Source organism: Amphibalanus amphitrite, unplaced genomic scaffold, assembly GCF_019059575.1.
Source record: "Amphibalanus amphitrite isolate SeventyFive unplaced genomic scaffold, NRLGWU_Aamphi_draft 000133F_arrow, whole genome shotgun sequence".
NCBI classification, from domain to species: domain Eukaryota; kingdom Metazoa; phylum Arthropoda; class Thecostraca; order Balanomorpha; family Balanidae; genus Amphibalanus; species Amphibalanus amphitrite.
Window position 1 is genome coordinate 202180 of NW_024881628.1, and position 15542 is coordinate 217721.

At 49.3% G+C, this 15542-nt stretch overlaps 1 protein-coding gene across 3 annotated transcripts in view; it reads left to right on the forward strand.

Annotated features, from left to right (window-relative positions):
• Positions 1 to 9180: 9180 nt before the first annotated feature.
• Positions 9181 to 15542, forward strand: part of LOC122382079 (epithelial splicing regulatory protein 1-like) — a 74782-nt gene continuing 68420 nt past the window's right edge. The window contains exons 1-2 of one of the 3 annotated variants that reach the window (XM_043366988.1): positions 9181 to 9381; positions 12488 to 12631. In XM_043366988.1, the coding sequence (XP_043222923.1) occupies positions 9259 to 9381; positions 12488 to 12631 (267 nt within the window). In that variant the 5' untranslated portion in view covers positions 9181 to 9258. The remainder of the gene's footprint in view (positions 9382 to 12487; positions 12632 to 15542) is intronic. The other 2 variants (XM_043366991.1, XM_043366989.1) reach the window with 2 other exon arrangements.

Consider the following 15542-nt stretch of genomic DNA (forward strand, 5'->3'; position numbering starts at 1 on the left):
ACCCATAGGGTTTCAAGGGCGAGGGTTAAATGCCAGGTCAGCAGGCCACGTCAAGTGACCTTTCCTCAAAAAAGTGAAAGGGTTCGATGAAGCTACACAGACTGAACTATCGTTTGAACTTTCAGCGATTGATAAGAGAAACAGTATATATAAAATGTAGGTAGGCGAAATTATGATATCTATGACCTTAGGTCAGGTCAACTTTGCAACCTCTCCGTTAGGTATGAGCGAAATTGAAATGCGCCTATTTTGGACGAATGTCGTTCTAAACACTCCTGAACACCGGTTTATTTGTAGGTAAAAATGACACACTGAGTCGGAAAATTGCACCCGTTACCCATCTGTGTGCCACTGATCTCATCTCAGGCCGTTAGGAAGGTTCACCAGCAGTTTTTTTTTACTATAACTTTTGATAGAGAGTTAGACACGTGCTAGAGCGGTGAAAACACGTCAGATGTGTTCCGCTCGGCGGTACGGATCGACTGATATGCAGCATGGCCCTTTCCACTCAAGTCATAGCCTTGACCTGAGGTCAAATTTTAAAAATGACCTTTTAGGGTCGGGTCTCGGGTCAAGGTCAGTTCAGAGCCCTCCAGGTCACGAAGCTGGTCGCCAGAAATCTGGTATCGCACATCATTCGATTTGGCAGGACTTCCCGAGTCACTTGGTGGCTTTCCCGACATGCTAGCTCAATTTTATTTGGAGTTATTGACGAAAGACTCTCATGACCCTAGTGACGCTGTAAATGAGGTCACGCAAGGTCACAACGCAAAAGTGAAGCATCGGACCTTGCAAGGAGTGCATGAAATCCGTGTGCTTAAGATAGTTTGAGATCTTTCCCGGCGCCAAAATAGCAGTTTCATTGTTTTCCATTGACTTAGGTATAATGGTAACTGGTAAGGTCACGTGACCGACCTGACCTCATATGACTTTTGGAAAAATTCCAGATAAACAAGTTGTGAGACCTTTGGAGGACACTAGGTTCTATAAGTTTCATCCCCCTGTGAAAGTTCCTCTGGCACCGAGTGCGCTGCGAAATTGCGACATCTGATGACCGTGCATAGGTTCACTTATGACGTTGTAGGTCAATGACCTGACCTAACCTGAAAATGCGGTTGGTGTCACAAGATCCGCCTTGCATCAACGGTGAAGTATGCCAAGTTTCAGCTCTTCCAGCTGTTCGGAGTCATCGTGAAGAAACCCTATGGGGGCGGCACCCCAATCCCCCGTCGGCCGGCGAGAGTTAGCCGTCGGCCGGCGTCGAACGGGCCCTCCTTCGGTTTTTCGCGAATAATTGCGTTGATCAAACACCAATTGTCATCAAGGGGATTTATTAAGCGGATTCCACTGCATCGATCTAGAATTTGGTATGTACCTAGATAGAAGAGCGCAGGGACTATCATGCATAATCCAGCATTTTTCAAAATTCGAAAAAATGTGTTGGGACTTTTTGCTTTGTTATGATTTTTTTGGGGGGTCAAAATCACAAAATGTTGATAATCCGAGATAGCAGTTTTGTAGCGCCGTCTCTCCTCTACAAGACCACATAAAGAACTTTGAAATTGTGTTAACCCGCGCCCTGGTGGGGTCTGTTTATAACGCGACCTGGTGGGGGGGGGGGGCTATTTTTTGCCCCCCCCCCTCGTATCTCCGAAACTACTGGACGGATCCGCAAAATTCAAACGGCGTTCGAAAGGCCTGTCAAATTTGTCGAAGGGAACCAAATTTCATTGACCTCGGGGTCACCGATGACGTCACAGGTCAGGTCAAAGATGAAATGTTTCACCGTTCACGGGTCTTCTAGGGAATGCGCTATAACACCGAGGAAAACGCATTTTGTCGAGAATCAGCGATAGGGCGTCAGTTGCCTAGTAGATATGTTGCTATTAGAGGTCACTGACAATACCAGGTCACGTCACAGGTCAGGTCACCAAAGGTCACAGGTCAGGTCACATGAGCTAAACTTTACTAAGGTCGTGTGATGCATGTTTTATGGCCAATTTTTCATTTCCAACTCAATGGTGTTGGTTATAAGACTATCAGAAACGGCTTAGGTCACTTTCTGGTGAAGTTCAGGTCAAGGTCAGGTCAAGGTCAGGCCAAAAAAGGTCAAATTTTAAAGTTGATAGTTTTGCATAAAATGGGTATTAATTCGATGCAGCTCGTCACGGGGAGTCTAATGGTGGTCTTTGTTTTGCGCTACGGGGTCTAGAATTGCTAAAAATTGAGTTTGAAAATTTGACGTCATCAATTTTGAACAGTTTTATCGCTATAACTTCGCCAAAAAAGAGGTATCAATCTCAAATTTGGTATGTGGATGGCAGGCGGTAAGGACTATCACATATATTCCGGTTTTTGCGAAATTCAAAAAACTTTTTGGATTTTTCGATCATTATACCTAAAAAAAATTATTTTTTGTTTTTTGGGGGTTAAAATCAAAAAATTTCAAAATTCCGAGATAGCAGTTATGTAGCCCTGTCAATTCTACACCTTTTATGTCCTTATCATTTTTCTGTATTTGCAAAGCTATAGGCCTGACAGCTCTTCCCGCGAAACCCTTTTTTGGGTCGAACACGGCAGAACATGACGTCACTCTGACGTCATTTCCGGCCAACCTATCATAGCCTTTGGAAAAATTTTTGGTCACCATGTGTAAAATTGATGTCCGGGAGGGTACTGAAATTTTGGAGACGATCGGCGCAGCGGTTCTGGAGATATATCGAAAAGTCTGGAGGGGGGGGGGGCAAAAAATAGCCCCCCACCAGGTCGCGGGTTAACTGTAGCTTTTGTGAGCGTTTCATGGTTTCATGTGTTTTTGCTCATTTTTGCTCGAACATGACCTCAGTTTGACCTCAATAACTCCTGACCTAAGTTGACCTAAGACTTGAAATGTTGTCTGAAGGTGTCAAATTGATGCCCGGGAAGATGCTGAAACTTTGGCGGCGCTGCACGCCGCCGCTTTCTTGCTATTCAGGAAAAACCACAAGGGTCTATATAGCTCCTCCCCCCCCCCCCAACGGGGCGAGGGTTAACTGATACCTCACTCCACCACCACTCTGACCGGGAATCCGCCGGTTGGATCAAGGCTCGGTCCATGCTACTTACCGGCCGAATAGAGGACGCTGCGATCAGATGGCACATTGTGGTGCCTCCAGCGACTGCAGCCTCGAGCCTACCTCAGCTCGGCTATCGGCTGCACTTGTAACGTAAGACCGCTGATACGCTGCCTTTTGGTAAGTAACTGTTGGCATTAAATCTTATGATTAGGTAGTAAATACTGCAAAAGTTTAGCTTCAACCAAGTTCCAATGACAGTTGCAGGGCTGCGGAGTCGATTAATTTTCGGCGACTCCGACTCCGACTCCGACTCCGGCTTTCAAAAACCAGCTCCGACTCCGACTCCGACTCCGGGCAGAATTGTCGACTCCGACCGACTCCAACTCCCGACTCCGACTCCGCAGACCTAGCAGGGCTGCGGAGTCGACAGATTTTCGGTGACTCCGACTCCGACTCCGGCTCGGGTTTCTAAAATCGACTCCGACTTCGACTCCGACTCCGGTCACAACTGTCGACTCCGACCGACTCCGACTCCGACTCCGACTCCGACTCCGCAGCCCTGGACAGTTGCATGAACTTTTTATTTCAGAGCTACAATATGTCTTAGAAACGGTAAAACGTGAGGCAGATAGTGGAAAAGCACCACTTCTCGTTAATATAGCTTGTGAAATGCACGTTTTCTTCAAATGTTTTAATTATAACATATAGTAGCTTTTTACGGACGTAGTTTTTTTACAACTACGTCTGCGGACGTCACTTTATTAAATTCATTGGTATGACCATAACCACAGATAACAATAGAGCTGTTATCTGTTGTACTGCTGTTATATGTGTTGTACGAGTATCTAATGGCTTATCTTAGGATTTTGTCCCGCGTACCGACGGGGGAGGGTTTTGATATACCCCCTGAAAAATTTCGTAAAAAGCAGAGAGCAAAATTTGGCATGACTATTCCTTTCATCAATTTTACACATTGTGTGCAGGTTTGAACCTTATACCTTTTAAGGTCAGGTCACCAGGCCACTTCGAATAATCCGACCTCTCAAATCATTTTTTGCAACTTTGTCACCGTGTCAGAGGTACAAAAGATAACGGAGTCCTTTGAAAGTTGCAGGATAAAAATGAGGTCATTGGTAGCTACAATTTGTATCTGGGATTTTCGATATCGATGACCTAAGGTCAGGTCAATTTCTTGACCTCCCCACTATAGGTAAGTTAATTGGGAAAAAATCAACTGCCTGATTTTTCCACTAAAACATGTCGGAATGTACCATGAATGACCATGAATGACCAGGAATGACTTCATATACGATCATCCTTATATAACTTGAGGACTTTTTTGCTCTTGGGCAACTGTAAGGTCATGCTCATGTGACGTACCAAATTACAGGTCACCAATGGTTTTTCGCTTATAACTCCATACAGGAACAAGATACAGCCGCGCGGATGGTTTGATATGTTCAGCTCGTCAAGGTGCATCGATTGATATACATGATGACCTTGAGGTTACGTGACCTGAGGTCAACCTTTGACCTTGACTTTCCGAGGTCAACATGTGTATGTTTCGATGCGGATCGACTAGAGGATCACGATGGTGCTATTAGTTTGCTCCTAGCTTGGCTACTTTGAAAGTTGCTCGAGACAAAACTTCATATCACCGCCATTTTGACTTTTTTGACCCCTGAGACGTCATCTTTGACCTGACCTGAAAATGAGCTGTGTAATAATTGTAGACATCGTCCGTGTGTACCGCGTGCCGCTTACCGCTTGTCGATATCTTGCTTCGTTCTCGAGATCTCAAGGGGGGATGTCCTCCCCCTCTCGTCGGTTGTAAGTTGGCGCGGACCCCCGTCCGGTGTGCGAGAACCCTCGTGGGCCCGGGGCGTTTTTCCCCTACCATGACGAATATTGGCGATAGCTCCCGAACGCTTAGGATAGGAAAGCAAAACTTTCAGTACCTTTTCCCCCTTCAATTTTACATCTTCTGAAGCAAAACAAAAGGACGGTTTCCTTGATGACGTCACGGGCTCGATTTTTCTAGACCACTGCACGGCGAAATTCGGCGTCACAGACGTGAACTTTAAATAGCTGTCAAAAATAGAGCTTTTGAGATAACGACAAATTTCGGAAACAGTTGTGTAGCGTTTTAGCTAGGAATAAAAAAAGTTTGGTGACCTGACGTCAGAGGTCTGGTCAATGATTCCGCACTGGGGTTTAAGTTTTTCGCAAATAACTTCAACAAAAAATGGTCCTAGAGCTACGGCAGTGACACTAACGCATTCGCTTAGTCAAGTACGTCGAATGACATATATTTTGTTTGCAAAAGGTCAAGCTTTATGTTGACCTTATGTGACCTCAGATAACCTATGGTTGACCTTGACACATGAAAGGTCGTATAGGAGAAATTCGTAGCCGCTGATCACGAATCTGGCATCCATTATTCTCTAAGCGTTCATTTAGAGCCTAGGGAATAGGGATGGCATGATTGTCTTAATTATTGTGACTGACTTGAATAAGTAAAATAGCCTCTCGAGAGAATACTATTCCGTGACTTTGGCCTTGGAGCAGCCATATAGCGTAAGAGTGAACCACAAATAGGCTGAAAACCTTAAAGCATTTCAAAACATATTGGAATTTAGTATACAAGATACCTATAGGTACGAAAAAGTGCAAGATTTGAGGCCAACTTTGAGCATTACCATGACCTTGACCTTGAATGTTGACTGCATCATCGGAATCCTCAGCTTCTCTTATTTTGTTTCATGCCCATTAAAGCCGGCTTTATGCATCCTGCCGCCCACTATAACACTTACTTTGAGATCGCTACACATGTGCCGTTTTTTGGCAATTGACCTTTTTTCTCATTTTTTTCATGCATTACTTAAATACAACAAATACAAGCAGTAACGTAAACGTATCGCTGTCCTGCTTTCTGGGGGGCCTGCTTTCTCGCGCGCGAACCGCTGGCTCCCTAACCGATCATAGCATGACTCGAACACACGCTGAGGGGGGGGGGGGCAAACACACATTGAAAGGGTCTAGTGGCTGGGAGGGGGCGGTGGGCAGCGGGGAGGCAAGGCCCCAGCGGGGGCAGCAGGCGCTTGCCCGCAGCCAGCGACGAGTGCACCTCACACGACTGCATCGACGACGGTAGCAAAGCAATGCCTCAATAGGGGCGGCAGCAGCAGCCGACCGGCGGCCGGCGGGTCAGCAGCGGGCGGCGTCAAAAGCAATTGACCTTGACCTCCGACCTTGAAAATCGACCGCAGTTCAAAAATGCTAGGTGTTTTAGAGTCGTCTCGTAAAGGCCTTTTGTTTGGTGTCACTTTTGTTTCCGCAGCTCCCTTATGTACGGAATTAGACTTGGGTGAAAAACTCCCCCGGGCTGCTGTGGTTGGGAATGGGATTATCCCCTTGCCCAGCCGGTTTAAAAATCTCATTCAAACCTCATTTTGGTTCCTACTTTGGTTGTGACGGCCGCGGGCCATCAGAAACATCTCCATCGGACTCGTGCAAGCAGAATGGTCATCGAAAGTTTCACAGTTAAGGAATACTGTTTTGATCGCCAAAGCACGGTATTTTCTGACCGCTGATTACCTATATTTATACTTAAAATAATTGATTAGGTACCTATAATAAAAACAACCAATGCTAAAAACTAAAAACGAGTCCCATGATGTGCATGCTTTTTTAAAGGATTTATTCGATAACTTGCATTAAAGTGTTCTCTGTGCGAATGTTTAACCCGCGCACCGACGGGGGTCTGCGCCAACTTCGCACCGACGGGGGGGGGGGGCGGATGACCGCCCCCTGAGATCTCGAGAACGAAGCAAGATAGCGACAAGCGGTAAACGGCATCGGATACGCACGGACAAGGTCTACAATTTTTACTAAGGTCATTTTCAGGTCAGGTCAAAGATGACGTCACAGGGGTCGAAAAAGTCAAAATGGCGGCGCTAGATATGGAGAGAGTTTTTCTCGAATAACTTTTGAATTAGTCAAGATAGGAACAAACTAAGGGCATCATCGTGATCCTCTCGTCAATCCGCATCGAATGATATATATGTTGACCTCGAAAGGTCAAGGTCAAAGGTAGACCTCAGGTCACGTGACCTCGAGGTCATCATGTATATCATTCGATGCGTCTTGACGAGCTGAACACAATGAGACCATCCGCGCGGCTGTATCTTGTTCCTGTACGAAGTTATTGGCAAAAAACCGCTGGTGAACTTTGATGACGTCACATGACCTTACAGCTGCCCAACAGCAAAACAGACCTCAAGGTAGTGAAGGTTGATCGTATATGAAGTCATGTATGGTATATGGGGCCATTCCGACCCGTTTTAGTGGTAAGAACAGGGAGTTGATTTTTCCCCCATTGACTTATGATGGGGAGGTCGCGAAATTGACCTGACCTTAGGTCACCGACATCAAAATTCCGAGATATACAAATTGTAGCTACTAATGACCTAATAACATCCTGCGACTTTCAAAGGCCTCCGACATCTACTGTAGCTCTGGCGCGGTGACAAAGTTGCAAAAAAGTGACTTGAGGTTGGGTCATTCAAAGTGACCTGGTGACCTGACCTTGAATGTTAGGAGGTTCAAACTTGCACACCATTTGCAAAATTGATGAGAGAATAGTCGTACTAAATTTCGCGGCGCTACGCGCCGCGGTTTTCCCGCTATCCGCGAAAAACCTCAGGGGGGGGGGCGGATATCCGCCCCCCCGTCGGTGCGCGGGTTGGGTGGTGCATGGGAAATTTTTTTTTTCGGATGTGGAAGAAATATATATTTGATGTGAACTGTGAAGGTATTTGTTTTTATATTGTGCGGCAAAATATGATACATAATTCAGATATACGGCTCACTTCTGAATGCACACACTGCCGCGACTTGACTCATATCAAAATAACAGACAACAGTGGATCATTTTGAGTGAATGCAATGGACTCAGTGATCTTAGATAATTTGAAACACGTGTCGCACTTACTTGGTCACGCTAGCAACTGCCTACTGGGCTCAATGCTAACTGGTGATTAGAATTTTTACTGCTGTGCAATGACCGTGTCGTATCACGCACCTGCTATGGTTGACACCTGGGCTCACTACATAGAGACCTCAGGCCCAATGTATGTGTTTTCTTCTTTTTAGTGACAACTGGCACTAACACGGGGATTTTTTATATCTATACATAACCACCTATCATTTGCCCAGGTGTGCTTTCATGTGTTTGAGAACAACAATAGGTATAACTTATCACCTGATGCATATTTACCTTATAATAAGAAGTTAAAATGAAAACAAAAATAACTTAAATTTTTGTTTAGATTAGACTGCACTTGTACGAAAATCTTTTAGTTCGCTCGGTATACCTACAGCGTGTTTACAAGTTGCAACGCACCTGTACGAGCATTACCTATATTGAATGCTGGTTATCCTATTCTCCACGACCCCATCGCCCAAGTCACACCGTCCCCGGTCAGCCGCCTCGCCTGTGTCAGTTTGCACTGGTGCAGACCTCGCCTGCGGCGGTGACTCGGCTTATCACTGGTCCCAGCAGGGCCAACCGCCCGCAGCTCTGAGGGGGAGTGGCAGGGGGGGGGGGGCAGGTCTCCCTCCCCCGACGGTGTCATGTGGCCACGCTCGCCTCCAGCAGCCCTTTTCTGACCGAGCCCGTTCTCGGACTTTTTACCGGCGCGCAAAGCGAGAAAACTAGTTTTGCGGCCGCCGGCATGGAAACCTGTCTCCGTATCACGAGCCGGTTTTTACCTGCGGCGTTAATTCAAAATGGCGACTGCAGGCGGCGGCAGAACTCTGCCACGTGGCCGGTGCCGACGGCGCTGTTCGCCTTGCCCCTTCCCCCTCTCTTTGTGCCTTCCTGCGGGTCCGGCGGCGGCCGAAACACTTGCACACGCGTAATTGTCCGGCCCCCATCAGCGATCGCAATCAACAGGTCTTCGCGGCCACGTTCCTGACAGGTGAGCACCAATCACTGCTCGGTCGGCAGCGTTCGACCAATCAGCCCACGCGACACAGCCGGGCGGCCAGGTGTGGACCAATGGCGGCCGGTGTCTGTGAGCGGCCAGGTGCCGGCGCCGGCTGCGGGTACCGGCCCGGCCGGGGCGGCGGGCGGGGAACAGTGGGCTGGCCGGGCACCACTCGCGCGTGTGTCTGTGTGTGCTCAACAACGACCGGCGCCATGTCAGTGTACCTAGTGACGGCTCACGCGGTCACCGCCGGCCAGGACGGCCCGCTGCTCGGCTCAGACGAGGAGGAGATCGTCCTACTCATCTATCTGGTTCTAGATGTCGTAAATAATAAGGTAAGCTAGGCTGTTGATTGCCGTCATTCAGTTCATAGCGCTACCGTCATGTGCTGACGATAATACATGGGGATATCTCCTTTCCGCTTATTTGATAAAGCAGGAATCAAATAAAGCATCGATTGCACATCAATTTTACAAAACGCCGTCTTCGGACCAGCCAACAGTCTTCAGGTCCCTTCACTGAATCACCTTACAATTTTAGACAACACACCTCACCCCACCGTCTCGCGCGCCTCCCTCGATCACTACACGGCTCACCCCTGCGATCCCCAACACCGGTGTCTCTCCTGAGAATCCACGTCACTCCTCACAGCTCGCACGGTCTCAGCAGCGCCTCAGGGCACGTGAGCCGGCGGCGGTGGCTCCCGTGCGGCACACACTTGGCACCTCGGTGGCCAACTGTTCACTTCTCACCGCCTACTCCGAGGTGGCGGCGGCGGCGGCGGCGAATCTTTACAGCCCCTCTGATAGCCGGCCCGGGCCGGCGGCGGTGGGCGCTGCGCCGCCGCGGCAGCTGCTGCACCGGCCGTACCGGCCCGCAAGGCCCGATGACCTTGAGAGGAGGCACGCTGGAAGCGGCACTGCCAGCGCGGCCAGCCGGGGGCTCGGTCGGACCGTCCTGGGCAGCCTGGTCGCAGCGCCGGCCGCTGGGCCAGCCTCCGCGGCTAACTCCTGTGTCAACACATGTGTTTGAACGCGATAAACACCTGTGAGAGAGCCGCACATGTTTGCTGCGCGGCTACCGGCCGGAAGTGGGAGTCGCGGCGCGGAACCGACTGCAGTGACACCATGACGTCCCTGTCAGTGCATCCGATGAGCCTCGGTGGTCGGGCAGTGCGACTGTTCCCAGCCTCCTCCCCACACTTCGCCGCTTCCAAAGGTAGCCATTGAGCTCTCTCAAAGCACCCGAGCCACTACATCACGAATTTCCCACTGTAACCGAGTGACAATCACAATCACAAGCCGCCAACGGTCTGGACTATGCCGTCCACTGGTCCGCCCCCCCCCCCTCCTCTCACTCATCCCCAATGGCTACTGGACTCCCCTGGAGTCTCCTCGTGACATGAGTCGGGAGACTGCATCGCGACATAGGCCGCTAGCCTCACGCACCGACGGCCAGTCTGGGCTGGCCACTCCAGTGCGCCGGTGACTGCATCGCTCTGCAGCGCGCACACGACACTAACACCAGGCGCTAATCGGCCAGGCCGCCAGCCTGGAGAGCCGGTGGGTATCACTGGCTCTCGCTTGGTCTGACTGAGCCTCGCATACAGTCATGGATGATGGATTAGAATGATCCAGAGTTTTCTGGAGTCATCTGGATAGGAATGAGCTCAGCAAAGCGTCTCCTGACGATTAGGACCTTCTCGGAAAATCCATGATCTGCTTAAGTATTTCACTAAAGTCGACGGTTGGGCTAATGTTCTTCAAATATGCCTATTAACATTTGGGCGGCTACTTAAAACATCAGGAGCTCATCCATTTGAAAAAGGCATGTGTACGGGGGATTTAATGCACCGGAAACATCGTAGATTAGATGTATTCAGTAGGGTAGGATTATCATATTCATTCAGTTGTTGACCCTCGTCATCTAAAACATTGTTTAGTCCAGCGTTGAGATTTTTAACCATTTGTTTTTTTTTCGAGGTAGATAAGTATTTATCTGCTAACAAATGTAACTTTTTAGTTTTCTCATACAATGTGGAAAGTAAGTTTGCTGAGGTTCGGCTTATCTATTTCAGTTTCAAGTAATATATCTTATTTAAACCATTCACTATAAGATAAGTGAATGGTTTAAGTCCAAGATAAGTCTGCTCTTCCTCATCGGGTTATGCTGAAGATTGATTGATGCGATAAGTTTATGACGTTTTATAATGAATAACTATTTGAATTTCAAATAACAAACAAAGGTTGTGCACGGCGCAGCCCTGTCAGTTCCACCTCCAGTGGATGTTGTTGCCAGGGAGGCCAGCGTCGGCCCGGTGTCGACGTACCCCCTCCCCCTGTTTGGAAGGAAGGGACCCTCACAGCCGGTACGTCGGCCGCGCCTCAGGCGACCCCAGACTCCCAGTCAGACCTCCCCTTCGTCCCACGTACTTGGACTCGCCCAGCCGCACGCGCAAATAATGGGCTCGGGAAGGAATTTAAATAGCGTCCCAGGGAGGGTCGGCTGCTCCGATGCGTATCGGGGAGTCCTTCGTCTCGGATCGTCGTATGGCCGACGAGAGTGGCAGGTCGCTGTCGGGGACCGCCTTCCCGGAGAGGGGAGGGGCCCCTCGTCTTATCGGCTGGGTGAACGAGGGGAGAGGGGTAATGGAGGGAACAGCTGATACGTGGCCGCTATAACGATTCGTTACGATTCTGTTTTATGGTTGCGTAGATTTGCGAACGGGATTAATGCTAGCGGATGATTTCAATTTTATCGTGTGCTTCTTTGATTAACAAGTGTAACCAGAGCTCAGCCTGCTTTCCTGTTTGCTCAACGAATCGTGACTGTGAGAGATTGATCTTGAGAAAGTTGATGAAAATACCTGTTACATACAGAACCAGTCTGACAACATTTTGAGTCTAACTAGCAAGGCCATGTCCTCCTTGGTAGCCTCTTGTTCTAACGAAGGTACTCGGAAATGACAAGTCGTGCGGCCCGCTGACGTGTAGGGCTGCACACTATCTCCTGACGTTATCACAATTTATTCTTTTCATGTCAGTCGTCCAAGTGCAGTTATCAAAACGTTTCAGTTGCATGCACTAGCATGTGCCTATCTGGCAGTTCAGATGCGGAAAATGTAACTGTATCGTAATGTTTTATACCAAAGTTTCATTATTGATCTGCCCCATGCAGCTTCCTACCTACAAGATATTTATTGCCTGATTCCAATCGTTGGTTCAGACTTCAGTTAGCATCAATACATAATTGTATTGTATTACATCAATGTTTTGCATCAAAGCATCTATTGATCATGTCAACTTTTGTCAGGCGAAAGAAAGCCTCGTCAAATTATATACCTATATGGCTTACATATTTGAACTGAACTGTCTGAACTGAAATTGAACTGTCTGAACTGAAACTGAACTGAAATGTCATGAACTGCCTCCTTCCTTTCAGGTGGTAGCGGTACAGCAGTACGTGGTACGACCCCAGTCGGCCGACTCTTCAGACTCGTTCCTCTCAGAGGTCTGCAAGAATGACTACCAGCTCACCGAGGAACAGGTCAAAAACGGCGAGTCACTCGAGTCAGCCATTCAGCGGGTGAGTTTGATCAGAACTGAACCTTCTCCCAAGAGGAAAAGCATTGTAGCCACTAGCCAGTCACTTGATGTATCACATCATGCATGATCATTGATCTTTGCTTGAAAAAGGAAAAGCCGTTTAACGAGAAAAGCTTAATTAAATGGATACTTTTACGCGTTATTCGACATTTTAAACTTGTTGAAAATAAATTGGGCAGGCGCTGGTGGTGCAACGGTGCTTAGGGAGATGCCAACTACGTCTAGTGGAGATGCTATTAGTTTTCTACGTAGTTGGGTGGTGTAACGACTAATGAGCTTCAAATTACACAGCGTAAAGAATTAAATATTTTGCAACCTTATTTCAAATTACACATGTAAATTGTAAATGAACTATCTCTACAACTAATAAGGTTAAACTAATAAGGTTGGTCTCATTCATGTTTGCCCACGACCCACTAAAGACATCCGTCTTTTTCTCCTTCCTGCTTGGAAAGTTACTCAGGATGAAACGCATTAGCAGTAAGGGTGATGTGGGTGATGATGAATTAGGGTAGAAGCTGCGCAAGCACTTGTTTACCTAATAACTTTATAGCTTTACTCATAGGAATATCCTTTGTACCGAAAACGTATAAGCGAAATAGCAGATCAAATCAGGAATCTCGTAGAAGAGCATACGGTAAATTGTTACCAAATGTCATCATTCATTGCCATAGGCGTTATGCTAGCAAATCTAATCTCTTTCGAAAGCCTATTCTCGTTGCCTTCCTCGTTGCATGTATTATTGGCATTTGTTCTATAAACTAATCTTAATATATTTCGTTTAGGTTTCGTCAGACGACAAGTATTTGTGGATCAATAATATGAGCATGCAATGCCTTTCTTACGCTATGGAAGTTTTTGCTTTTTACCTATCAATAAAAAAACAGCTCACTGTTTTTAGCTAAGAATAATTAATCCACTGGTTGCAACGCCCACACGAACACATTGCTCGCATGTTGGGGCACGTTTGCTGTCAACGGACTTCGCACCATACATATGGGCCCACCATCGAAAGTCTGATACATTTATGCAAGCGGTTAGGTTAAAAGTCCACCTTACGACTACGGGCTGTTCTACGAAAGAGCCCTATGCTCCTGACAAGCGTCATGCAGTCGCCTTACTCAAGGCCAGCTGTTGTCGACGTCTGTGTTTTCGAGGCAGTTATGTAACTAAGACGATATATCGCGCCTTTTTAGGTGGCAACATTGCATAAGCATAAACGATCATACGTGCATTGCGTTTGCATTTTTTACATTCAGTTGCTCCTTTTTGTTGGTTTGCTGGTAGATGACTAAATTGTTCACGGTCATTCCTAAGAAGGCCGTGTATGAGGGAAAGGGCGTTTTCTCGTCAGCTGGACGGATTAAATCGGCTCACGCAAGCTACGAATATTTTTAGATACCCAAATTTTAGGTGGGCTAGGTCATGTTAACCTGTGGAGCTGTTTGTAGTCCACATTGATCATAGTTATCCAGTTAGCATCAAAATAGGGCTTAACTGGCACCCCATTCAGCGGAAACGGGTCACAATCGGCTCAGTGGCGCGGCTGCGGGTGTTAGCGCGCTATTGCGCGGGGCTTTGTGCGCAGTAACCGTGAGACTAGCACTGTGTGGGCCTGTCGGTGGCAGCAGCGCGGCCTGTTAATGACCAGCGCTAACGAACAGAACAGGTCGGCCGGGCCGGGCGGGGCCGGGCGCGCCGCCGCCGCCACGGCACGCCCAGCGCCGTGACAGCGCGTCACGGCGTGACACACAGCGTCACGGCGTGCGGAAGCGGCGGCGCATCCCGCGGCGCGGTGACGGTGCGCCGCCGTCGCCGCCGCCGCGTCACGGCCGCCGCAGCTGACGGCGCTCGGCGCCGGGAAAATGGCGGCGCCCAGTGCCGCGTGCGGCCGGCTGGCGGCCCGCCAGGGGGCGGCCACGTCACCGGACCGGCCGGTCTGACCACCTCCTCAGCCACCCCCCAGACGACGGATTAGTGCCGACAACAGGACGCCGCCTCATTGGCGTCCCAAGATAATGATTTATCGCCCGCCGCTCGGGCTGCCGACAGGGCTTCCATATTCCTTTTTTGCTGACAAAAGCGGCGTGGTGAGCTCCAGTGGCGCCGGATTCACGAAAGGTTGATGTCCGCCCGAAACGCCCGGGTCTATGGTCAAGTGCCTGCTTTTGTGCTGGTGCCGTGCGAAGAGCGCCACTGTGCACCAGTTTTCGGCCGAGATCCGGGACGGCTGAGCGCCATTGGCGTCCCTCGTCTCCGCCGGAGGGTGTTCCCGTCATCTGTCGCGCCGAGCGGCCGTTGACTTGGGGACAGATTCAGCGGAATGACGAGCGGTTTATCCCGCACCTCCGTGGAGCCGCCGCCGCAGCGTCCCCCGCTGACGTCATATGGCCCTGAGGTCAGCTGTTGGCCGCCACGGACGGCGCGCCGGCCCTGCCGCGGCGGCACTGCCTGCGTGCCGGCTCCGCTACATGGCAAAGTCGTGGCGGCAGTGTTCGAGTCTCCCCAGACGTCGGCGCCGTCCGGATCGGTAAAACAGGCCGCCGGCACGGCAGCAGACGCCGCAGTGATGGAGCCCCGACACGACGCGGTTTCACGGCGTCTGAATAGCCGACAATTAGCCGCCATTGTTCTGCGCCGTTTTTGCCGCGAGCACACAGTATTTCGCCGCATGGTGACAGCTTTGTCACGCGTCTCACGGGCGGGGCCGGACAGGAAAAGATCTCGATCTGGGGTCGCGACTGGCGATTGCGATATGACCGATCCTGGCACCGTTAGAATATACTTTATCGTTCTGTCGAGAGTTCACTCGGCATGGGTCATCAACGTCTTTCGGCATACGTCATCGAGCGTAATGGTGGGGCGCAGATTTTGCAGAGTAACCCGGTCTG